The sequence below is a fragment of the Camellia sinensis genome, chromosome 12, assembly GCF_055761805.1.
Source record: "Camellia sinensis isolate YWXY chromosome 12, ASM5576180v1, whole genome shotgun sequence".
Taxonomy (NCBI): domain Eukaryota; kingdom Viridiplantae; phylum Streptophyta; class Magnoliopsida; order Ericales; family Theaceae; genus Camellia; species Camellia sinensis.
In genome coordinates, this window is record NC_138972.1 from 87,305,404 (window position 1) to 87,331,874 (window position 26,471).

The following is a 26,471-nucleotide window of genomic DNA, read 5'->3' on the forward strand; positions in this document are numbered from 1 at the left end:
TTAAATTTTTTCTTTCCATTTGTTGTCCTTTTATTGATTACTACGTAATGAGATTTTGACATTTCAATATTAATATTTATTGTCCGTCACTCTCCAACATTGCCCGATATATGCTCAAATACTGACACCTGTAATGAGATTTTGACATTTCAATATTAATATTTATTGTCCGTCACTCTCAAATATTGCCCCATATATGCTCAAATTACTGACACCCATATCTATGCCGATACAGTTATTTAAAAGAGAAAGGTTAGGGATTATGAAAATTTTTTCATGAAAATGATCATGAAAAATTTGTGACCCTTAGATTATCTTGATTACTGTGTGGTGTTTTATTGTAAGTGTAATCCAAAGGTCACAAATCTTTCATGATCATTTTCATGAAAGACTTTTCATGATACCTACCATTGCTGCAAGTAAAACTGCACAAACACAACGGCACAAGCACCTTCAGCTTTGCACAAACCCAACAGCACAAGCACCTTAAGCTTGGCACGGTGGTACTGTAACCACACCTTAGAATGTGCGAGAGAAAGATCAAAGATTCAAGCTAATAGAATAACAACCCCTTTAGCTGTAATATAATTTTACTAACAAATTAATATCTTGATCCAAAAAAAAAAAAACAAAAACACACCTAAAATAATAAAAATAAAAATAAAAATAAAAATGGACAATTTATTTTACCCCTTTCTAACTATATTTGAACCATAAAGGGATAAAATGCTCCAATCTCAAACCATGAGGAACTAAAACATAATTTGCCCATGAAAAAAACAAAAAACCCTCACAAACTCATTTCTGCCAAGGAGATTAGGTTGCAGGGCATGAAGGGAGGAGTGTGATAATCTGAATATATTCCAGGGGGATTAAACTTTAACAATTTTCTTCTCAATAACTTTCCCTATAGCACACAATCCAAGTGCAATCCAAATATTCAATATAGACCTTTCACTTTAAACACTCGTAAATAGATAATTTTCCAGTATAAAAAATATCTACTTCAATCCACCTCCAAGACCCTGCAAAGAGTCTAATGCACTGAAACCGGCCGTCATTTATTTTGTATGTGCAAGTGTGTAAATGAAAAACCACCTGTAAGACTCCAAATATCCACAATGAGGCAAAGTAATTTATTTAAAAAAGACGATAAAGGGAGAAAAAAAAATAAATTTGTACAACATATGTTAGAACAAAAAAAGAAGCATTGACCATATACAGCAGCAATTTTTTTAGGGCAAAGTTTGGCACACTTGGCCTCTTCCCAGATATCCACTTCAAAAGCCCTTTCTCCTGAGCAAACCCCCACAACCTGAGCCAGGCTATATTGGAAACTTTACAACATTCCTAACAAGTTAGTCATCATCATCCGATACACAAACAACGTCAGTCACTACACCTGAAGTGGCAGCCAAGTTAACCCTCTCACTAACTCCTTCGCTACCTGGTGCTCCGAATTGTGATAGGTCAAGCAAACCAAATTTCAAACCCAAATTTGGTAGAGGCGGCAAAACGTTTGGTGGATGTTCACAAGGTTGGCTATCAATGTCAACAACCATCCCTGCCACAGGTGGAGATGAGTTCTGAAGACTTGGCAACCTTCCGCTGATTTCATGCTGGGGTGGTGGTGGTGGTGGTGGTGGTCGAGGTAAAACTGGGAGAACTAAGGGGGAAATTGTAGGAAGATTTCTTTGCGCATGTTGACTTGGCAACCCCCGTGGGAGTGAGGGAATACTTGTTGCGGACATGGACGACGAAGGTCTAAATGGTAGAAGGTGTGGAGCTGGGGCACGTATTTCACCGACAACTTGGGAGTTTCCAGTAGGAGGGGTAATGGGGACAATATGAGGGGGCCTAGTTGGCATGCTCGAGAAAAGTGCCGATGAATGATGGACAACCTGTGGCAGTGGTGCTGTAGTCTGCTGGCTGGCGGCAGCTGGTACAGTAGAAGCCGAACCAGTAACAGGGGAAGGTCTTGGTGCAGTCTGTGATGCTAGAAGTTGGAGATGCTGCAAGAAACTGGAAGGCACAACTGCAAGGGCATGAAAGTTTAGGTGCTCAATAACAAGAAATGCAGAGTCACTATGGAAAACAATAAATCAATATACGTGTGTTTGCACGCTTACATATGCATGCACAAATAAATAGATATTAGAAAAGAGAAGGTAGTGGATACTGGTTCAGCTATTACAGACTAATAAACTGAATGTTCCCATAGAAATTTTCTTGTGTACCAATCTAGGTGATGTTCGATAACATTACTATTCATGAAGCTAGCATAGCGTGACTTTGTGCCTTGATGAGTATAAGCAATCAGCATGACTTTTCATAAAGCTGATTGGGGAAGACTGATCCATGTAGCCAACCACAAACAATAGGGATCAAAGCTAAATGGGTTCAGTGGTTGAATGAGTACATCTCTCACGTAACCAATGGCATAAACAAATCAATCTTGGGCATAAAAATTAAGCCTCATGGCCTATTTTGAGAGAGAGAGAGAGAGACTTATTAACAAAATTTCTACATTCAGAAGAGATGACCCAACTAAGACCTCAAGAAATTACGTACCTTGCTGTATTCCCAAGGCCCCAGAAGGCCTAAGATCTAGGCACTTGGACCGGAAAGCCTCAGCCAATATCTTATTCATGAGAACTTTTCCGTGATTTGCATCAAGTTCCTTCTTTTTCAGCAAAAACGATGCCTCAGCATCCTGAAGTTTAGCCTCAAACTTCCTACGAATTTCAGCTACAATTTCCTCTATCTCCTTGTCGCAATCAGATTTCAGCCGCAACTTCTGCTCAGAGAAAGACAGTAGTCAGTGATAAAGCCAAAATCTAAACCCTACTTCAAAAAAAAAAAAAATAAAGTGACCAAGAATAAGCAAACCAGACACTAACCGTATCTTCATGGGCCTTGATTGCTTGATCCGTTTCTTTTCGTAACCTTTCCAATTCATTTTGAAGTGGATCAGCATGTAAAGGCTGATTTTGTATCCGAGAGGCCATTTGGTGAGCATTACGTAATGGCAGATGTGTTCCAAATCCTCCGAGAGGAGTGTCAATTGGAGGGTGCATTCCCAACTGTGTACCAGGAATAACTTGATTTGGAACCCCTGCTGTATCCTCAAGCAGTTGTGATGAAGCCCCCGCATTTTGGAAAGAGGTACACCATTCACTGCTTGGTTGATAATCATTTCCAACAGCTAAATGCAAATCAGGCTGATTCTGGTGTGGAGGTACATCTATAGCATGCAGCGGAAGAAGTGGTGCCAGATTTGCCCCAGGTTGCATAACTGCTCGATTTGAAGGTACTGCTGGGCCTTCAAATTGTTGTGCAGCCTCCACACTTTGGGAAGTGTTGTGGCCTTCTACAGGTAGTTGAACTCCAGAAGCTGTATGTGATTCAGGTTGATTGTGATCAACAGGTGAATCAGTTGATGCAGACAGCTGCAGTTGCTCGGCCTGCTCAATCACAAGTGTTCTGTGATTAGTTTGATCAGTCGTTCTGTCATCAGTGGGATGCAATGTTGAAACTTCGACTTGCTGCAGAACACTCCGACTGCCGGTAGCCGGTGCATCTCCATCATGCATTCCAGTAGATGTTGACGAGTGAGAACATTCATCCTGGATAGCCTGACAACATAAGATAAAAACACTGAGAATCAAGCTGCAGAATCATATCTGTTTAGCATTCCATTAGCCAAAATGGTTGAGGGAAATTGGAATTAACATCTGAATAAGGATTTCTTAACAACATGAAGGAATATTAGACAATAAATAAGACAGGATCCATTGCATAGGGAGTTTCCTTTGGATTCTTGAAAATCAATTTGAACTCCAAAACAAATGTCGCATCAACCACACTTTTTTATACTACAGGTACTACCAGAGTAATATGTTCAGTGAGGAGTCCAGGAGTTAGTCAACATTTGTATAGAACACTAAGAAGATCATGATAAAAATTGTCAAAGAGAATAGTCAAAACAAAAGAACTAATATACCACATTTTGTGGTGACGCGCCAGCTTGAGCTGGAGTAACAACTGGCTTCACTAAAGGTGATTTTACCAAATACAGCTCCACAGAAAGTGAGCCACCATTGATGGGGCTACGAACTGCATCATTTTGGTTTGCCATAGGAGCCATGACTGATACATCTGAGTTATCTCATTGACTATGCTCTACATCAGGACTTAGAATTTCTACAAAATGAGCACCACTCACCAATTTGTTCCTAGCACTTTCACAGACTTCCTGTACACTTGATGGTGCTCCAGCAGGGATCTGTTCTGCAGAAGGTGGGTTCACGACAACATTGTTCTCAGGACTGCGCAAGATGGAGAGCTGCTTAAATCCTGAAGCCGATCTATGTGAGGCCATAGGATCAATTGCATCAGTTTCATGATTTAGATGCAATTCAATGGTCGGAGTTTCATTGGTGACACCACACCCCACAGCTTCACTGGCAGCAGTCCTAGGCATATCAGATGGAGCCACTTCAGTATCTTGCAATTCGTTAGGATTTTGTTCTTCTATAAGGCATCCAGACACAGTGGCAACGTTCTCAGCGGTACTGTGAACTTGCTCACTGGTGCCCCCGTATTCAGATCTATACAAAGGCATTTCACCTGATGATTCAGCTTGTAACCGGGACTTCATTTTTTCCAACAAACAAACTGCCTTTTGCCTCTCCTCATTCCTTTCAGCCAACTGCTTGGCCTCAAGTTCTTTATGGCGTATATCTTTCTCGCGCTTGCGTTCTTCCATTTTCTTCATAAATTCATCATCTAATCTCTTCAGCTTATCTAATCTAACTGCAATATTACTGTGTATTGAGCGAACAAGAGCTGTCTCCAACTTGTGCTCTTTCTGTAGTTGTATATTCTCCTCCTCGAAAATTCTATAGAACTCCTGAATTTCCTCGTGTTGCTTTTGATTGAGCTTTATCATCCGCTTATCACACTTTTTCTGCATGCGCTTCATACTTTTTGATAATTCTTTCTTCTCTAATTTATGTTTTGCTCCATGTTTTTTCTGTGAGAGGAGCCTGTCCTCGGCAAGTTCACAGTTCTCCGATCGTTCTTCAGTCTCAACTTTTACATGTTGCTGACTGGGTGCTACAGATTGTGACATTCTTGCATCTGGCAGCTCTTTCATAATATCCTCAGTTGCTGATATGGAATCTTTTGGAGACTCTAATTCCTTGAAATTATCCACATGGCGTAAGAACATTTTCTTCAGCAACCGCAACTTTGAATGCACATTGTTTGCCTCTTCATCTGTGCAGCCAAAATTCAAGTGTTGCCTTGCTAATGCAAGTGATTCCTTCTTATCAACTTTGTGTTTCAGCAATGACGCAGCAATCCAACACTGAAATACCACAGTGCAACAACGCAATGAAACTCATCATACTTCTGAAATAGATTAAATATAGGGGAAAACACATACATCCTCTGAACTTCGGACTAAAGTGAAAAGTTCTTTTCTTTTTTTTTTTGGGTCGAAAACTACAGAATGTGACTCCTGCCTTGAAATAACTGCTTGGAATTGGAGTTGCACATTCTGTTATTTTGGACAGAAAAATTACCATTTTACTTTAGTCCCGAGTTCAGGAGATGTAAGTGTGTGTGTTCGGGGCAAGTACAAGTGAATTTTTCCCTTAAATATAAAAACAAAACAGATAGCATGTGTGTATGTGTTATCTCGGGAACTTGAGAAAAGGCCCTTCATAAAGTTCACAAAACTCTCCAACAACTGAAGTTTTCATTATCTCAAGCGAATTTATCCCCCATCTAATTCTATTTTATTTTAGTTTTCCATTCCAGTATCAAAGTAGGACATTGGTAATAACAACTTTTGTACACAAAGGAGATCCATAATAACTTTTTTCAATTGATTTTGATTTGTACATCATGATCAATATGGAATGTAGAAAAAGAGGCCCAACATGCCATTACAAATTTGGATATAAGCAAAGGAAAATGACTAAGTCTTTGTAAACACAAAAACACTTTCACATAGTACGATAGTTCTAGTAGTGGTTAGATACTAACCAGAGATATCTGGAAAGCCTGCAATATGGTTGCTGGTTCCCTATTGACATGATGATTACTAACAACATATTCAAGAAACTTTCCAACCATATCCTTGACATCTTCCTGCGCTTACAGCCCAAAACATAAAATTAGAGTAAATAATTTTGCAATGTATAAATGCAACACATCATCACCATTACCCCGGTTGTCCCTTACATGTGCTCCTGTGTGTGGAGATCAATAATATTAGTTTAATTAAGTAATGGTCCTCAAATCCCAATATGTTGGTCCAAATATTAGTATATTCTGAAAAGTAAAAGCAAAATATATTGACATTTTTCTAAATTACCCATTTTACTTGAACATGGAATGCATTTATTAGTGGGTGAATTCCTAAAATGCACTAAGTTGACTAACAATAAGAGAGTAAGGGAGTAATACAAATTCCCTAGATGTGTAATAATAGATAAAGATAAAACCATCATTGCTATTTGCCTAGGACCTGTTGGCATTCAATCTCATAACGCGAGAAATCTAGGCACCTTAGAAAATCATGTGAAAAGAGTATAATGACACAATTGTGCATAACAATTGTAACCAAACAAATGTCCATGACGCATGCCATTGATTCCGACATGCTGTTGTAGAACATATATGAGAAAATTACATAGGTAGACAAGAAATTTTGAAATTTTGGGTGTAAAGAGTTTTTTAGAGAGCTAATGCAGTTTTGTATAAAACAATAGTTACTCTATCAAACCCATTAAAAATATACAGCCAATCAGACTTCAATCTCCCTAGGCAAGAACTCACAATTAAGATGCAACGAAATGTACAAGGAGGATGATAAACTAAAAACAGAGCATGCTTAATCAAACAACCTATCACCAACTTGAAATCATGAAAGTATGCCGAGGCTCTTAATAGTCATCTTTGTTTTGTTCACTCTTCCAGCATGCATTAGAAGGGCGAGGCAAGTCAACAGTAGCAGTTTCCCCTTTCAGAAATACCTTATGTATGACTTCACTAATTCAGTTTCTTTCAAGATATAGAAAAAATACAATAACAATTTTGGGGCGGGGGATGGGTGGAGGCAAAGAGACAGCCATAAGAAGTAAAAATACAAGATACATACTGAAAGTTGTAGAATTTCACAGAGTTTGGAAATCTCGAGTTTCAGAAGAACATTAAGTTTTTGCTGTACGTCATGCAATCTTATTCCTTCCTCAGACTCAACCATTTGAACTTTAGATAACGATGAGACAACATTAGAGGGAAATGGAGAGGTGGAAGCATGGTTGTTTGTACACACTGTGCGCGTTACACAAGCAGTTGACCTAGGCAGAAATTGAGAACCATTATCAGCTGCAACTTCAGAACCTCCTGTAGAATTAAGAGAAGCCATCAGCAAGCTTAAAACATGGAAATCAGAATAGCTATACAGTTTCCTGCAAAAAGTTAAGCTTCATTCAAGAAAAAAAAATGAACGAAAGCCGAAAGATGATATCAATTTGGAAAAATAAACAATTTCTTTCGTTTACCTCCCTTATTCCTTAGAAGTTCACCTTCTTTTAATCTGGGGCTTAGAGACGCTGGATCAGCACTATTGTTCACCACCTTCTTGCGTTTCTTTCCAAGTTCATCAGTTTTGACCTCCGGTTTCTTTGGAGAGTCATTGAAATAGTGGACTCTTTTCCTGTTCCTCTGTGATTGCCCAGATGAATATCTCCACTGAGGACACCTTCCCTCCAACAGCTTTGCCCAAAAGACATGGGGCTCTCCACCTGTCAACTGAGTTTTTAGCTCCCCAAGCAATGACTCACCAAGCAATGAACCATTTTTACTGTATGCTGTCCCACCGTATCGAACTTTTATTATACGAGAGTTGTTTGTATATGTACTTTCACAATGCTGACAAACTAAAGCCAAGAACTCCTTTGCAACGTCTTTGACAAGTGATTCGGAAGACGCATTTGCTCCTGTAGTTGAGGTATTACTATCCTGGAACTCTTCCAATTTGTTGAATAAATATGAAGCCCCCCACATGAGCAGCATGTGACTAGTACTCCGGCTTATGCTTTGCAGATTGCTATCAAGAGTAACATCATGTGTTGCAAGATCTAGAAGTTTTTCTTCCACGGTACAACATGAGTATAAACGGAATATTTTAATCGGTTCAGAAGATGAAACAATTGATATTTTGTGTAGTGCTCTTAAATCATTTGTTGGGTTCACATCACTATCAAATATGACTATGGCATCCACAGATGACAACTTGATGCTTGGAAGGCAAGCACGATTTTCTAATAAAAACACAAATCTCTCACTACCCTTGTCATTGAACTTGTTCATGGCAGCATGCTTCTTAGACAGGAGAACACCTCCGTGGTCAACACGTTCATAAGAGTCTTTACCAAATCTCTGTCTTATAAAATCTTCCAATATATCTCCAATAGAATCCCTTCCAGAACCACTAATCAACTGTCAAAAATGTACAATATGAGAACCAAAGAACACACAAATTATTGTCCAGTGCAGACACAGATCATGGGTGCGCGCACAAATGATTGTGTGTATATAGAGAGACAGATGAAGAAAACTGAGAGAAACATGCAAAGGAAATCTTGAGAAGTTAAAACTTAAACAAAAAACATGACCGCTTAGTGGCATGGAGTGTATTCAAACATTAATAACTAGATCAAGTTAAAATTTCAACAGAAAGCATTGATCAAGGTAAAACTACGCACAAAAGAAATGATTTTGAGTAAACAAAAATCCTGAAAGTTGGGAATTAGATGTTGTGGGAATAGATTAACAAATAATGCACTCAAAGCAGGATTTATCTTTTTCAATCTACTGTTTGATTTGGCCCTAGTTCGTTTGTTGTTAATCTTTTCTCTGTATCGATATGTGGGGCTTGTATCCCTCTGTTTTCAATTGATCTCTCGGGGGGTACTTTTTCAATCTAAGGCTGAATATAGGGGTGGATCTAGTGGTGGGACTGGCTTAACCTTAGGATGCAATACATTTGAAGTTGAGGCCTTCCCCAGGACTTGTTGGACTGGATAAAGGGCTGGATGGGGATATGGTGCCAGACCATTATGGAAGGGTGGGTGTTGAAGGGGCTGAGATGGAGGAGAAGAGAATAGGGAACACGAGTATTGATAAAGACACAGAGAGAGAGAAGATTATGTCGGCTGGGTGGGGTCCTCATGGAGGGGGTGGTTGTTGGAGGGATTAGTGGCTAAAATGAGGGAGAAGAGAAGAGGGAAAAAAAGGAATAGTAGATAGATAGATAGATAGATAGATAGATAGATAGAAAAGGTTGTGTCACAGGGGGTTACATTACATTGCAAAAGCAACCTGAGATTGAAGATAAAGAGAGAAAAGCAGTCGGGGGGATATGTTGAGGCAATAGAGATAAGGGCATATCATTTGTTCCGTAAGGTAATAGAGCCCGAGCCCAAGAAAAAAATATAAAAGTGGAGACAGATTCAACAAAGCCCATGGATTCTTTTTTCATGTATAGGCCCCAACAGTCATAAGGGTCTAGCACATCAGTGGGTCATATTAGACATAAGGGCATATCCTCTTCTTTAATTTTTGAGCTTAACTCCAACAACGCAAAGGCAGAGAGAAGTTTGTCGGTCACCAAGGGGGAGAGAACTCCCCCCCCCCCCCCCCTCTCTCTCTCTCTCTCTCTGGGTGTGAGTCTTAAGTAGATGTTATTTTCTTCCTCTTTTTTGATTTTGTAACAAAGGGGGTGCTCCTTGGCACTTTCTTTAATGTAATTTTATTTACTCGTCAAAAACTGTTTTGCCAAAAATGACATATCAGATTATCTGAATAAGAGGACAGTGATAAAAAAATAAAAAATACAAAAAATACAAAAGACTAAAAAAATAGCACAGCATAATTCAACAGAGTACAGTTTCACAAGAAATATATATGCCCCCTTGCAAATTAAAATTAAAGTGATCAGATCATGTACCTGAAAAAGGATTACTACTCTTACTCCTCGATTTTTAATCTCTGAGAGTATTGTATCAAGAAGTCGTAACTTGCCACTTGCTTTTATTCCCACATCCATAAACTCGACCTCAGAAAGACCTTTAGCTAAGACGCCTCGCAATAATGGATCAGCAATGTAGGGGTGATCACAGCACTATCAACAAAAACCAGAAAAGAAATTTCCCAAAAAGCTGATTATGAATAACCATTCAACATAAAACAATTTAAATTCTTTAACCATTCTAAATATAAAGGAAAATTCAAACAAGTTAACTGCGAATGGCAGTATATCCTGATGGAGAGATTTAATTATTTAAGCAGTAATGAATAGATCAGTAACCATATTATTGCAAATGAATAGATGCGATATATGAATGCATATGTTTTTTCTTGTGTATGAGGAAAGAGGGAGAAAGTATGGGGATGGAAGAGAAAGGGACCTAGTTACACTACTGCAAGGCTTCTGCCACTATATTATCTTGCAGAATTTGATTAATGGCATGATATACATGTATAAGGGAAAAAAAGTGCATAGATGTACATTCAAGCATACACATACAGAAGGAAGATGCTTGAAACAGCTTATAGATCACATGCAATGATGCTAAAAGTACATCAAATCAAACCTTCCGTGTAGAAATAAGAATATCACGAAGGGCCCCAACAGGATCATTCTTCAAACATGAGCGAAGAGACGAAGAATTTGAGAACAGAGTAGCACAATACTGCTCAAGTTGCTCATTGGATAGCAGAACGGGAACCCAATACTCAATAAATTTAGGAGACTCTGGGTTGCACCTATATGCAACAAACCGTTTCAACCTCTCCCTTAATTTATCAAGATTATCATTCAAATCAGTTTGGAGGCCATTGTTTGAATCCGAATCACTGGGAGAATCAAGCAACGACAGTAGATTAAGGTGCTCAGCTATACCATCCTGCCAATTCCAGTATGATCATTAAGCATAACCTGCATTAAATAGTATAAACAAAGTGAATGAACTATCGTACCTTTACTCGACCATTGTAAAGGAGAACCCTAATTTCTGTAGTTAACATTTTAATTTGTCCAAAATGTTTAGAAATCCCAGTGTGCTGGCATTCATCAACTATAATTCCTTCCCATCTAAAGCAATTTATCACTTCTAAATCCTGCAGAATGATAAGTGAAAAGGTTAAGTAGATGCTTTGGCAAGTGAACATGTACAGCCTCTAACTGTAGCAATAAAAAGAATTTTTCCACTGATGAAATTCAAAGCAAATGCAATAAACTAGTGACAATAAATGTCGAGAACAAGTTCTTTAAAATTCAGTTAACTGGCAATTTATGTCAAACCCTAAGGTCATTCAAAAACCTCTAAAGCAATAGAATCCCTCAGTCCAAATATACCTCGACAATAGCTTCCACAGTCGATAAAAGTACTTGGAACATTATGCAACCCCCTTCCTCATAAAACTCAAAAGTCCTGATAATTCTTCTACTATCTTTGTTTCCACTGTAAACTACAACGTTGGTAGATGATGACAAACGCGAGAACTCAGCTTCCCATAAAGAAAGAGCACATGAATTTGTGATGATGAGGAAAGGCTGACTAACATCAGACACCAATGATAGAATAAATAAGATCACCTCTATTACTCGCTCCTGCAAATAAAAGGCCTATTAGATTCACTATATAAATTACTGGTGCATGTGAAATATAAGCAACAACACCTTGACACAATCAACTAACTCAAATGCCAAACAGGTTATCAACTTCCAAAACTATCACTAATCAAAGAGCACACCTAGGCACAAGGGTTGGGGTATTCATCTTAGGATGTTGTAACAGTAAATTCTCCCCAGCATTACACAAAACAAAGGTAGTGTTTGGTTTAGTTTTTAAATTAACATTTGAATCAAAAAATCAAAAAACATGTTTGGTTAACAAATTTTCAAAATTGTTTTTTCTCTCTCCTCTCTTCTCTTTTTTATTAATAAATCAATCAATCACTTTTTTTTTCTCTTCTCTCCTCTCTCACATTCTATACATCAATCAAGCAAATTTTCTCTTACACCCATTTATTCAACTATAAACGACGACAACAACAACAACAAAAAAAACTGTAAAACATCCCAAAATTATTTTCAAAACTCATAACCAAACAAATTTTCAATTTTCAAAACTTTTTTTCAACAACTTATCTTTCAAAATACAAATCAAAACTCAAAACTCTTTTCAAAATCTAAACCAAACAAAGCCAAAAGTCTTCCAAAATAAAACACAATTGCATGAGTGACAGATCAAAAACACTACCAGTATTGTGATATATATATATATATATATATAACCTAAAAATAAGCTGACAAAAAAATAAATGAACAAATAAATGACTCACACAATTGATTAATTAAAAAATGAAAAAAGATAGTAAATTTTAGGGTGATTCAGATATTTTGCAGAACAAAATAAGATTAAGAAATCACAAATAAGCCAATTAAAAATATCCCGTCTTTCCAAACATAATTGAACAAAAGTAGCACGCCATCCAATCAACACATTGTTAGAGAGAGGTATGTGTGAAGCGAATTCTGCTAAAGAGAGAGGTATGTGTAAAGCGAAGTCCCACATCACCTGAATACTAAAGTAATATTAAGCATATAAGCATGAGGGCACCCTCACCTTGATAGCTAGCTTTTGGGGTGAGTTCTACCCAAGACCGTATAACATGATATAAGAACCGAAGTACTTAGGGATGGGTAGGACACGTGTCCCTCGCTTGCAAGCCACAAGTGTTGCCAAGTGAGCACGTTGGGCTTGAGGGAAGGTGTGAAGCAAAGTCCCACATCGCCCAAGTACAAAAATAATATTAAGCATATAAGCGTGAAGGCACCCTCACCTCTTGAGCTAGATTTTTGGTTAAGTTCTACCCAAGACCAAATAACAGTATGATGTAAAATTCAACTATGCCAAAACTCAAAAAAATTCATTACATTCAGGTTCAGCCTATATACACAAGTTAACAAGTTCAAATAAAAAATAATACTCAAAAATAAAAAATAATACTCAAAATAAAGTTCTAAACAAATCTACAACTCCTAAATATATTAAACTTTAGGTTTCCTAAACATGTCAGAATATTCCCATCAGATATGCACAGGCATCCTGAAAGAATTATGAATTGATACATGTCATGAAAAGAGAAACTGATACAACATCTTAGCTCTCAAGTGACTTGCGCAATTATCAGTTAAATTAGCTCTCAGGTGACCTGCGCAATCACATATTCTCAACTGTGATGGGAGCATGTCCCTATCTAAAAGGACAACTATCTTAAACCACCGGGTTGGAAATCCATAGGACACAGTCCTGGGGCCAAAAAAAAGGACTTCTAGGGGGCAATGACCAGTAACCTGGAACAACAATTGTGACAAATAGGAGGGGGGGGGGGAAAATTTAGAGAGATAAACCCTCAAAATCCCACCTAGACTTCCCTAATAAGTCACATATAAGGTTGCACAAAGTATCACAAAAAGTATCAAAAGCTTCACACAATTCTGTAAATAACTCAACTCCAATGAATAGAAAGATTGCATACATACTTACAGGCACTTTTCTTATTCCTATGAGGACTTACGACTCCTAAATTAGGAAACTGAAATTTTTTAACTAGCTAGAATATCCTAGACCAGACAAACACTCCATACAAGACCCAACAACAAGGCTACAGCACACACACTTGTTATGACCCAAACTTGTTTTGGCAATGAATCAAAGTGGTGTTTGTCATGAATTGAAGTGTAGGCGGGGTTAGCCTATGTCAAATCAAAGTGAGGCCCGTCTTGTTTATGACTCGTAGTGGTGTTCAGTTATAAGGCAAAAGGTGTTGGTTATAACATAAATTTTTCTTATGACCCAAAGTGGTGTTGGTTATGGGGCAAAGCGGTGTTTTGGTTCTGACCCAAAAGGTCTTGATTATGAGAGTAATACCGCTTTGGGTCATAACGGGACATATGGTACCTGCCTTTTTGGGAATGCATACCATAAAATTGGCCCAAGACCCAATGACATAATTTGACTCAGAATATAACCCATGGACAACCCCGACAACCCTATTGAGCAATTTACAAAATTATTAAACACCCTGACACCAAAAACCCAAATAAAATCTATAAATTTTGTCCTGAAGCTTCCAAGAGAAGATATATCACTAAGCCTAGTTACATTATGCAGTCCCATATCATATCAGAGTAGGTTTTATTTTGTATTGGCCTAATGGGTTGGCTATATTTATTTGAAACTAACCCTTCAGGAGACATCATCCACATGTATTACATTCTTGCTAAATTTTCAACTCTTCATTTAAAAATAATAATTATAATAATAATAAATTCCTAAATGCTTTATTTGATATTGTGAGCTCTATTCCTTCCAAGAATCAGTAAAATTAACAAACTTATCAAAAAAATAGAGTAATGATGTCATATCTGATCAGATTGCATCACCTGGTCATCGATAACGACAGCATTCTGGCCATTGAGCCAATACTCATGTAGCTTGCTAACAGCACTTAGGCGATTACAATTTCCATTTGGGACTCCAGCCGGCAGCTTCGATAGTTTGGAAAGGGATCTTTTCTTCGTCTGCAGTATTTCACATATGCTATATTATTGACCAGTACAAGTATAATGTCACCATTAATTAGCATCACCATGAAAAACATTAACAGTATAAAGAAGAAAATTAAATTAATGCATTTGATATGATCAACAACAATTTAATCAGCATTGGAGTGCATCAAACTAGCTCCAAAGTTAGGTGTGATTCCTAAATGCAGTGAGTGACCCCTGAATGAATATCAGACAACACACTCTCTCACGACATACTGATTCTGCTCCAAGAAAACCCAAGATCATCTAATTGCGTTATGGGTGTTTAAGCCATATCCTTGTCAAGTGACGAAAATGAAACACCTCCAATAGTACTGGGAACATGTTGGATAAACCCACACAGATATCTAACAGAGAGAAAGCATGCAGCAAAAGAACCTTTCCATATTTACAAAGCTAGGAGATTTGACTTCCAGTGGAACATCAATTTTTACAAAAATTAGGGGAAGCTCCAGAGGGGCCCAACCAAGTTTAGGCCATAGTTAGCAAGCGAAGTAAGAAAAATAAGAGTTCAAAGGAAAGAAAAGAGACCAAGCTAGATCATCCATTTAACATGAATTAATAGACATCCAAAACAGCCACATACTGCTTTACAGTTCTAAATGCACTGATTTTCAAAATCCACAGTAATAATAAAAATTCGCAAACCAAAAGAAATTATATCCTTTTGAAAATCTCTAATTTTGAAGGTTCACTTGAAAAATCTGTTGCGAAGGATTCATGTCACCAAATGCACATAAATGATGCAATGAAAGAAATTCAAACAAGACAATGAACTAAGAAGATATGATGATTTTGCATATTCTGTCACCAAAGGCACCTTGTCTAATATAGCGAAAGAAGCAGCTTCCTTTGCCCTCTGATGACGATTTTCATACTCTCTAATTAGGTTCTGGGCTTGAGGCGAATGTAGAAAAGAAGCATTCTCCAACTCCCATGTAGCATGTTCATAATCGAGGCCACACCATTTAACAAGCCATTCATTATGACAATTGGAAGAATCACCAGCATGCTCACTGTGATGGTCATCTTGCTGCTTGGGAGATGTTAGCAACCTTTTCTTCAGAAAACGATGTGGCACTCTCCACTCTTCCCTCCAATTCATGACCTAAAGAGAAAAAGACTTGTTACAACAACAGCAAGGTTCCTGGATTTATGGTACAAAGGGTCAACTGCATAACTTGCTTTGACAAATAAGACTACAGGAAGGAGTCAACTAAGAATAGGGGTTATCATCCATAACAAAAATTAAAAGTACCTTGACCTGATTCTTTCGATTAAATTTTGAAACAAGCAATGGTGCTTCAAGAAGCAATTGAGTTTCTGGTACCCAATGGTTGTGGAAATGAGCAAGACCTTTATATTTAACAAAATACTGCTTCTGTTTTTGCAATCCTATAGCCAAGCACCAAATTAGCAAGAGAAAATCACAAAAAGAGAAAACCATCTGTATGTTACACATAGATATGGAGTGCACAATTTAAAGCACAGAATTCATATAACTATTAGAAGTATAGGAGTACGTTTTTTTATGATATGCAGAAATATACTAATTTGTTCTTTTTTCAAGCAAGAGATAATTTGTCCATACCTTCAATATCTTGCACCTCTACTTCTCTAGCATCCCAAATTGACTCTACTCCTTCAGACACAGAATAGACACCCGATTCTATCTTCTTCTTTACACATGAGGAGCAGTGCCAATCTCCAGGTGGGACGTCATCCAGAGGTGGATCTAAACACTGCAGATGATAGCTTCTACTGCAACCCTTTCCATCACAGCACCTGAAATTATATGTAAGGGTACAATTAGACACCAAATTTGACAAAGCACTGAAAAGGTAAAGTACAGTTATAAACTGAACTATGTAGCAATGACTTCTGTGCAATAACCACACAGAAACTAGAGAAGCAATATCAACTGAAATAAACATGCTGACCACTGTCTTTATGGCATACTGGTGGTCACCATCCCAAATTGTCCTGGAATCAAGTTTCAGCACTCTTTGTTCTTTTTTTCGATAAGTATCAAGTTTCAGCACTCATAAGCAGCATGAATGAAGTACCTAAGCTAGCTAATGGCAAAATGTATGGTAGGCTATTTACCATAGAGACATGCAATGCTGGAGCTCAAAAAAATGTATCATACTCATACACGAGGCAACATGTCTGAGACAGCAAGAAGTTTTCACAGTCCTTGACATTCAAGTATCAAACATAGAATAGATGTTTTGTTGGTTGGGAAACCACCAAGCTAAGAGAGTATACTGAAATAACATAATATATTCCAACTACCTATCTTAACTTGTGACTGTCTGAAGCTAGTCTGCTTATACAGACAAGAACAATCATCTATCACTTTTGATATCAACACCGAAGTACGGTGTATGTATTGGTCAGTTAGACAACAATAGATTTAAGGTATCAAGCAAAGCCATCAACTTTTGAAGTCAGCTAAGGAGAATTTGGTAATGCAACTCAACTCAATAATGCTTCAAGTTTACCAATTTTGGTCCACTACGTGTCAACTTATCGTAAAAATAACAATGATGACAATAAATAATTTCTACTTTTACTATACAGAAAAGCGAAATGATAATCTAGATCATCTTTTGTGGTTCATATTACTGTTGATCCTGCAGAAGATCTCAGTAAACTTCAGCCAGACAGACAACTTGAATAGATATATCATTTTCCTCTAGAAAGGTTTAGACTAGAGATGGATTAGATTCCAAATACAACACTGAAAAATAAAATAAAGTAAAATACCAATTTGAATGTAAACTGTGCAACAATGATAGGGAAAAGTTCAGTTTAACCCTTATGGTTTGACATCGGAGCACTTCACCCCTTTGTGGTTTAAAAATAGCTAAAGAGGCACCATGTGATTTTCATCATTTTGCATTAAACCTCCCTACCATTATAAATTCTGTCCAAAAAAAATTAACAGAATTTGTGTAACACACCTTGGCCTAATGACCTTGAGGTTATGGGTTCAAGTCACGGAGCAACCACTTTGTGCACTATGCCAAAAGTTAGGTGTGTACCCAATCTTTCCCCTCCCAAACACACATTAATGTGTACTAATTAGGCGTTGTTTTTTTTACTGTCTTCGAGAAATGTGAAAGAACAAAAAAATGCGAAGTCAAATTTTATTGTAATAGGACACATTTACCCTTCCCTCATCTTCTTCTCATTTCAAAACCCTAACCCTAATACACCCACCACCTCCCAGCACGTCCACCCTCCTCCCCCTACACCACCAACCACCTCCTCCACACTAGCCCCTACAACTTCCCCCACCACCTTCCCCCGCCACCTTCGCCACTACTCCCTCCTTCCTCCCCCGCGATCTATTCATGTCCACTTTTCTTCACTGTAAGAAAAGTCAATCTCATGTCCACTTTGGTTGCAGCATTTTTGTACATGGATTCCACAGGAAGTCCTGTTCAGCACTAATAAACAGGAACCCGTGATTTTTGGCATACCATTTGATAGCTTTCTCTGCCTTCACCATCTATCAGGTGGGTTTGAAAACCACCGTTGATCCCGTGCGTGTAGCCGATGATAACTTGCTGTCTTTTGAGTTGTAATTCAGTTCAGGCACTAAGCTATACCAATGTATGTATATAGATTTGTATCTAGTTTAGTTCAGGCACTAATCTATATACACGTGTGTGTGTGTGTGTGTGTGTGTGTGTGGACAATTAAAAATGAAATTAAATTAAGAATTATTTTTAAAAGACATAATTTTAGGGATATTTGAGTTAGTATGTAATTTAATTGATTAATATGTGATTCAGTAAAAAAAATTATAAGCATAATAGAAGGGAAAGAAAGAGAAGATAGCAAAGGGGTATTGATGTTGTTTTTCACATGAAGACAACGGAGTTAAAGTTGCATCTTAGTCCAAAACCACATAAGGTCTCTTTCGGTATTTTTAACAACAGGGGGATGAAGTACTTTGGGACCAAACCACGAGGGGATACAGTGAATTTTGCCCAAAAAGATATGAATCAATTCTTTCAAAAGTCTAACCAAACACCACTACACATCTAAAATCTTAGAAGTAATCAAATGGACTGTTAGTTATAACTTATTATTACATTTTTAACAACAAAATTCATGATTAGACATAATTTCATCCAAAAGAATAGATCCCCGGTCCCTATGATTTCCACCACTTTGTTATCATCAAATTATGTACAAACAATTAATACAATGAAGTAAGTTAGGGTAAAAAAAATTTGTAATTGAGGTCCTTCAAGCCCTAAAGAGGACAACATTGCTTATTACAATCGATTTCTAAAAACTCATGAACCAATAACTTGAATATGAAATGTTGATGCCACGAAGGAATTAAGAACAACGCTAGATGAGGACTATCAAAAAAGGTTAAGATATATCAATATTTTATAGTATTTTTCTGGATCCTCAGGGAAGGAGCTATAAATAATTTGTCTTGAATATGAATGGCAGAAAAAAAAAATATATATATATATATATATTCAATTTCCTCCCTTCAAATTGCACGTTTGTTCTTTATTAGTTCCATTCAAACTAAATTCCACCAAAAACAAAAACAACAACAAAAAATAAAATAAAAAAATCAAACAATCCATTAGTGAAAAGCAATAAAAATAACTGTGTACAAATAATTACATAAAGGAAAAGTTCACAGGTATTTAAAAATACAATATAAACATTATCCCCAGCAAAAAAATAAATAACATTACTTCATTATGTACATACAAGAAGCATTTGAAACAATAAATGCACATTAAAGTGGGTTACCCACAGGAGCTTTCCACCAAGCTTGCAAATGACACATATATTCTTGTGACCATCAATTTGAGCATCTAAAAGAGACTTCTTCCGATGTGCAGTGCCATCATTTTTGTCAATCGATCCACGAACAAAGGCTTCAGGTTCCCCCCTATCCTAATCCAAGGCATTACAAAATGACAATATTATTATAGGGTTGATAAATTATTAGGATACATGTAGAAGGTTTTAAATGTTATTATAAAATGATATTTCCAACACAGAAATGGCACACGGCGATTTCCAAAAAATGCAAGACACACACAATACACATTAAAATTATATATTTTTATAAATTTATTATATCTCAAACATTAAACTACACACTAATTAAAATTAAAAAGCCATATATTCAGTAACTATCAAGATATCATTCATGTAAAAATTGCATTCTAAAAGGACAACATAGCACTAGCTTATGTTGAACATTGAAATACACATGTATTCATCTTTATAAATATTTCAAAACATATTTAGAGTGCACAAGTAACATTATGAAGAAGGCAAAACATAGTTACTACGAAGAAATTCATCATATAGGTCGCGTTCAGGGGGTTCAAGAAGTGTCACTAAAACTTCTATAAAGTTTTTGTAAGAAATAATGTATAGAGAAAGAGAGAGAATAAATTGTATGTATTATTATTGATTGATATATTGATTATCTTATTGAATGTATACAATCACTCTCCTATATATAGAAGAGAAAAACATACTCACCTACCACACTCAACTCTCACCTAACACACTTACATCTACCTACCACACTCAACTCTCACCTAACACACTCAACTCTACCTACCACACTTACAGTTTTTGTTATTATGAATTTAAAATTTTAATTAAGACATTGATGAAGTGAAATTTTTAGTTAAGACATGTTGAAGAAGGATCAAACACACTTTTAGAAGTGTCTACAGAGTATTGGTATCCGAGACAGTTGTCCAACACGATACACTTCCTTCTTTGGCCATAAACAATGGAGTGGGGTTAAACCAGATCTTTCTATCAAATCTTACCAAACCTCCCCACACCACACCACACCAAACCCCACCCTAAAAAAAATAAAAATAAAAATAATAACTTCAAGCAGCCAGCATGTCAAAAAGATGAGGATAAAGTGCAACAAAAAAGTAAACCAACCTTAGCAATAGAAGTGCCACATAGATCCTTGTTTATTGCTTGGTTGCAAAAGCAAAGCTCTTGCATTGACGAATCATAATCCACCCTGAAAGATATGAATGACAGCTTACCATAAATTTCCTCATTGAAAATAAAGGAACTCTAGTATTCCACAACTGAAAAACACAGTATCAACCCTTATTAGCATAAAAATGACATGATTTTTCTTAAAGAAGCTGAGAGTGGAAGAAAGAAAGAGGTTCTGCTTAAATTAGGTGTTCAGAGTGCACTGTAATGTGAATAAAGCACATAGTAGCATCAACACAAATAAGGCTTTAATCAAGTGCTCAGCAGAGGACCAGTTACCGTTTATATCAAGAGCATCAACATTTTTTTAGCATAACCAATGCTGGAAAAAAAATTAAAAATAAAAAATACAAGGAGAGAAAGAAGAACTGAAACAAAAACTAGTGAGGAAAAAAGATTTCCACTCTGATACCAAGTTAGATTTAAAGAGAAGATATATGAATAAAGTAGATGTGTTGTTGAGAGAGGTTGAGAGAATGGTGTGAGGCAAAAGTGAAGAGTAACATAAAGTTCTCACACTCATTCCATCATATTTATTTTAGTAGAGCTCAAAATTCAAATATACAGAGTCGGATGGTTGCACATATGCGTTTAATGTGATGCATTTGGCGTTTACCATTGAGGATGAACAGATGTTGATTTCTACGTTAAAGACGACTTTAATTTGTTCCTAGAAATTTTGTGAATCTGATTTTAGTTTCCTTAATTATGAGAGCTGAGCTTTGTGGGTAAGTATAGTTGTTCTCTTTATAACCCACCTGTCAACAGATGTTGCACCTTTACGCATATTTTCAATAAAATTATATCAAAATAGATGACGGCTATGGAGCAACTCACATATAAATAGATGTGTGATCATCATTATGCAATCTAACATCAGCAGGACTTACAAATATGAAGTAACTCCAGCCTCCAATCTTAACATTTAGTTTAAAAAAATAGCTGGCTTGTATGCTTGACTCTGCAACGTGTACAGTGAACTAGGGCAGAAAGAAAGACAACAGAAATAGGTCATTCATAATACAGATACCTTAGCCTTTTGGAACATGTGACACATGTTCCATCAAAATCGTCACTTTTGCACTCAGATGATGGCAGAGAAACAGCATCGGCATTAGATTTGCAATTAGCTTTATTTGCAGATGTTGAAGCTTTACAATCCATCTCCACTGTATGCCTCTTTCTTTTAGATGCCACTCTGTCACCAGTTTGCTCATCAATAACACCATCAAGTGATCTTCCCATACCAGCCAAACCTGCCAACTCCGGAGTTCGCAACTTCTCCACAGCAGAGCAATACACCTGCACCATTTTGGCATCATCAAGAGTTTCTTCGACTCCTGCACCATTCTTGGAAGCATACAAATCGTTTCCTTCTGAAGGCTCACGAGGTTCCTCCATAGAACTATGCTTCTGGCTTGAGCATGACAATGCTACTTCACCATGGTTTCCTAATGCTTCTGCATCAACAATATTTAACCTCGGATGAGACCCTTCCGCACCTCCTTCACAAGCTTCCTCAATGCCGCCTTCTCTCAATAGCTTTCCCATGCTCTCACTGCACTCATCACCCCCATCCTCTTTGTCGTCCACTTGCTTGGAAACACTGCCTTCGCAATCACTGCTGTCAACTTGAGACAATTTGTCTTGCTTTTCCATCTCCACATCGAAATCTGTGACATAAACAGAGGGGATGAAAAGGGCAAGATTAACAAAACTGGGACAGCAGAGATTAATAAAACTGAAATTGCAATCGTACAACTATTTGATTATAAGAGGTAGCCACCATATATAACAAACTTGGATTATATGGGCAACTAGTGGTGTTTCATTTTTGCCTTCATCTCTTGTATTTGAAACAGATTAATTGAAAGTGAAAACTTTCACTCCCATGAGAAAATAATAACAGAGCATGAATAACGAACAAAACAAAAACAAAAAAATTGAGAAAAAAGGGAGGAGAAAGGATGCGCACACACACAGACAAACAAAAAAAAGGCAACCTGGTGCAATATCTCTTCTTCGTCGGTGCTTAAACAAAGACTTATAAGTACGAGCATCCATTCTCTTCTTATTCACACCAACAGGCTTTGGATCTCGTTTCTCTCTTCTGCTCATTTCCCTCGCTCCTAGTGTCAACTGTTTCACACTCTTCTCTCTTTTTAACTTTTTCCTTTTAACATCTGATGAAGCAGACCCCTTCTCAGACTTCTTGGAACCCGAAGAACTCCATGACAGGTGTTTCTTACCCCTATCAGACCTCCTCAAAGGACTAGGCATCCTCTTTTTCTCAACTATTTCAAGTTTCCTCTTAAGTGGAGTTGCTGTTGGCGTCCTTTTCTCAATACGCTCAGACTTCCTTGTAGTTGACGGGCTTGAGCTTATTTGTTTCCGTGATGGTGTCTCCCTAGTTGACCTTCTTAAACCAGAGGTATCCACCACTGCAGAGCCCGGAGTAGAGGATCTTTTGCCAATAACAGGCTTCTTTTTTGAACTATTACTCTCATCGTCCTTACTTTTGCAAGTAGATTGTGTGTCATTTGCCATCCTTCAAGATTAAAGTAAGCAATCAGAGCTCTCCTCCCTGATATCAACAGGAAAAAAAGAAAGAAAGAATAAACCGAATATTCCATTACTAAAAAATTTACATTGAAACTATAAGAAATATATTGCTGGAAAGTATATGTATACAAGCCCTAGTTTACAGCTAGAAGTAATAAGCATCCATTCAGCTATATGTGTTGAACTTTTATCTAAATTGTACTAACAAAATGTCATTTTATAACCTCCAACACAACAACCCACATGCAAAGCGAAAAAGAAAAACAAAATCACAACCACCCACGTGATAAAAACTGAAAGGAAGATAATAAACCTATTCATAGCATTGTCATTATCATCCGTATAAAGCAAAAATAAAAAATCACACCAACCCACATGATAAAAACTAAAGGAATACAATATACCTATTTCATAGCATTGTCACCATTGCCCGTTCAAAGCCTCTCAACAAACACAAAGAATTCATCAATTCAAACACACAAAAAGGGCTTAATCAATAGTGCTAAAGAAAGCATACTGATTTGAGGCAATGCAGGTGTGCAATCATGATGAACTCAGTTTCCAATACCAAGACCATCAAGTCCCAAGCTAATTAAGCACAAAACTATGTGCGATACAAAAGCAAAAACCCTAGATGTCTCACAAACAACAATGTCAGACCAATGAACCACAACTGCTTCAGTACCGCTCCTTTAAACCCTAATTTGCATGCAATTGGCTTTGACTTTGCCAAAGAACACAAATGCAAAGTTTTGATGATTTTTCCGCTTCTCACAGTTGCTCTTTCTACACCTCCGGATATCCAAATCATCGCCCATTCCGAATAAAGTTGGCTATCTCTGTGGCACCGATTGTACACTAATAGTAATTTCACACAATCTCTCAACAAATACAAAAAAAATTCATCAATGCATACATACCAAAAGGGCTTAATCAATAGTGATAAAGAAAGCATAATTATTTGAGGCAATGCAGGTGATAAATCACGATGAACTCATTTTCCAACACCAAGACCATCACGTCCCAAGCTAATTAAACACAAAAACTATGTACAATTACAAAACCAAAAAACCCTAGAGGTCTCAGAAATAACAATGTCAGAGCCACGAACCACAACAACTGCTTCAAAACCGCACCTTGAAACCCTAATTTACATGCAATTGGATTCTACTTCGCCAAAGAACACGAATGCAAAGACTAATTGCAATTTCACAAGCAAAAAACAGAGATTGATTGAATGAAAACTCACCGGGAGATTGCTCTGTCGACGCCGATCAACGAGGACGACGATGAGATTCTTGAGACTCTGATGAGCTTTCATAGAAAGGAGGGAGAGCGAGGGAGAGACTTCTGTGTGATGAGTCACGACCCGTTTGAGGGGACCGGGTCATCTACCGTGCCTAAAACCTGCAATATTGTGCGGTGTGCAGTTGAGATTAAGCCACGTAAGTTCTACGCAATCTAACGGTGTAGAAGAGCCCACTTGAAACTTATTTGCGTACTCGTTCTCGGAGAGTTCGCAGTTTTGTTTCACAATAGTGTACACATACGGTACACATCTACCTTTTTGCGTTGTTTTGCTTTGCTTTGCATGAGTAAAACCGCCCTAGGCTACACGTGTATAATAGTAAATTAAGGTTTATTTTGATAAGTAGTTAAAATAGTTTAGAAGTTTAAAAAATTACTATTAAAATTAATTTTCTATCCGTGTTATTCACGAAGTTTGTTTAAAATTCATTTTTAAATATTTATTAGTAATTAGATCATTAATTTAAATAAATAAATAATCATAATATTATATTGACAATAATTTCTTGTTTTTTTTTTTACAATATTATATAATTTATTTTGATAAGTAGTTAAAATAGTTTAGAAGTTTAAAAAATTACTATTAAAATTAATTTTCTATCCGTGTTATTCACCAAGTTTGTTTAAAATTCATTTTTAAATATTTATTAGTAATTAGATCATTAATTTAAATAAATAAATAATCATAATATTATATTGATAATAATTTCTTGTTTTTTTTTTTTTACAATATAATTAAGAGAAAATTATTTGAAAATTTCACTTTAGAAATCTATATACAATGAAATCTCTTCTTCTTTTTTTTATGAAAATGATTAGTAACTCAAATTTGAGTTTACTCGAATGTCTGAATTTGTGCATGCTGGTTGACTATCCAGACGATTGTCCGAACGACCTGTGAAATACTTTTCTACTGTGGTTATCAACAATATCAATCTTATCAACTGTCACCTTATTACTAGATAACCAACCGGACAACCAGCAAGTCAAAATTCAAGGAATTTGAGCAAGTTAAAATTCGGGCGACATAGCATTGCTTTTTTTTATAGACCAATAAGTCATGTTCATTTGGAAATAATTTTATGAGATTCTATTTAATATATTATTGTGTCATGTTATGATGTTTTTGCTTTTATTAATTGTTGGGCTTATTTTTATTTTTGGAATGTGTTACATTTTTCAAACGTGGCTAATAAAGCATTAATGTATTTTCTAAACGTGGCTAATACAGCACAAATAAAAAGGCCCTTTGTACTTTTTCCAAACGTGACTAATATATTTTCCAAAGTGGGCCTTCCAAACGTGGCTGTTATATTCTCCAAATGTGACTAATACAAAACAAATAAAAAAACCCCGTAGTATATTTTTTTTCAAACATGAAATGTGGTTAGTGTATTTTCCAAACGTGCCTAATACAGAACAAATAAAAAATGTCTTAGTACGCTTTTTTTAAACGTGACTAGTACTTTTTTTAAATGTGAAACGTGACTAGTGTATTTTCCAAACATGAGCTTAGTGTATTTTTCAAACATGGCTAATACAGAACAAATAAAAAATGTCTTAGTATGCTTTTTTTAAACATGACTAGTATATTTTCCAAACGTAACTAATACAGTAAATCACATGGGCAAATGTGTCAATTCGCATTTAATGAGACTTTCATGTTCATTACAATAAAATTGGGACTAACTGATTCACAATTTTACCTTTCGAGATTTATGGGTCAATCACCCAAAAACTAAAAGTGATTGGGATAAATTTACTTAATTTAAATTTGATTTTTTTTCATTGTTTACAGTTAATAAGATCTCTTATAATAAAGAGAATCCTTCAAATCCCATAATAAAATTCATATATTTAAAATTACCAACTC

General features: G+C 36.6%; 1 protein-coding gene across 4 annotated transcripts; it reads right to left on the minus strand.

Annotated features, from left to right (window-relative positions):
* Positions 1–1,113: 1,113 nt before the first annotated feature.
* LOC114302730 (uncharacterized) lies at positions 1,114–24,839 on the minus strand. 4 transcript variants are annotated; one of them, XM_082899163.1, is made up of 20 exons: positions 24,540–24,839; positions 22,732–23,312; positions 21,759–22,401; positions 20,663–20,747; positions 19,497–19,639; positions 16,290–16,483; positions 15,963–16,093; positions 15,519–15,806; positions 14,534–14,671; positions 11,438–11,692; positions 11,059–11,199; positions 10,674–10,985; positions 10,028–10,201; positions 7,602–8,517; positions 7,172–7,419; positions 6,055–6,159; positions 4,226–5,371; positions 2,901–3,635; positions 2,572–2,797; positions 1,114–2,035 (listed from the first exon to the last, which is right to left on the minus strand). In XM_082899163.1, the coding sequence occupies exons 2-20, from the start codon at positions 23,273–23,275 to the stop codon at positions 1,359–1,361; spliced, it is 7,101 nt and encodes a 2,366-aa protein (XP_082755289.1). In that variant the 5' UTR covers positions 23,276–23,312; positions 24,540–24,839; the 3' UTR covers positions 1,114–1,358. The 4 variants fall into 4 exon arrangements, with proteins under 4 accessions (XP_082755289.1, XP_028103598.2, XP_028103599.2 ...); XM_028247797.2 differs by having other exon boundaries at positions 7,578–8,517; XM_028247798.2 differs by having other exon boundaries at positions 15,957–16,093.
* Between the last annotated feature and the right edge of the window lie 1,632 nt (positions 24,840–26,471).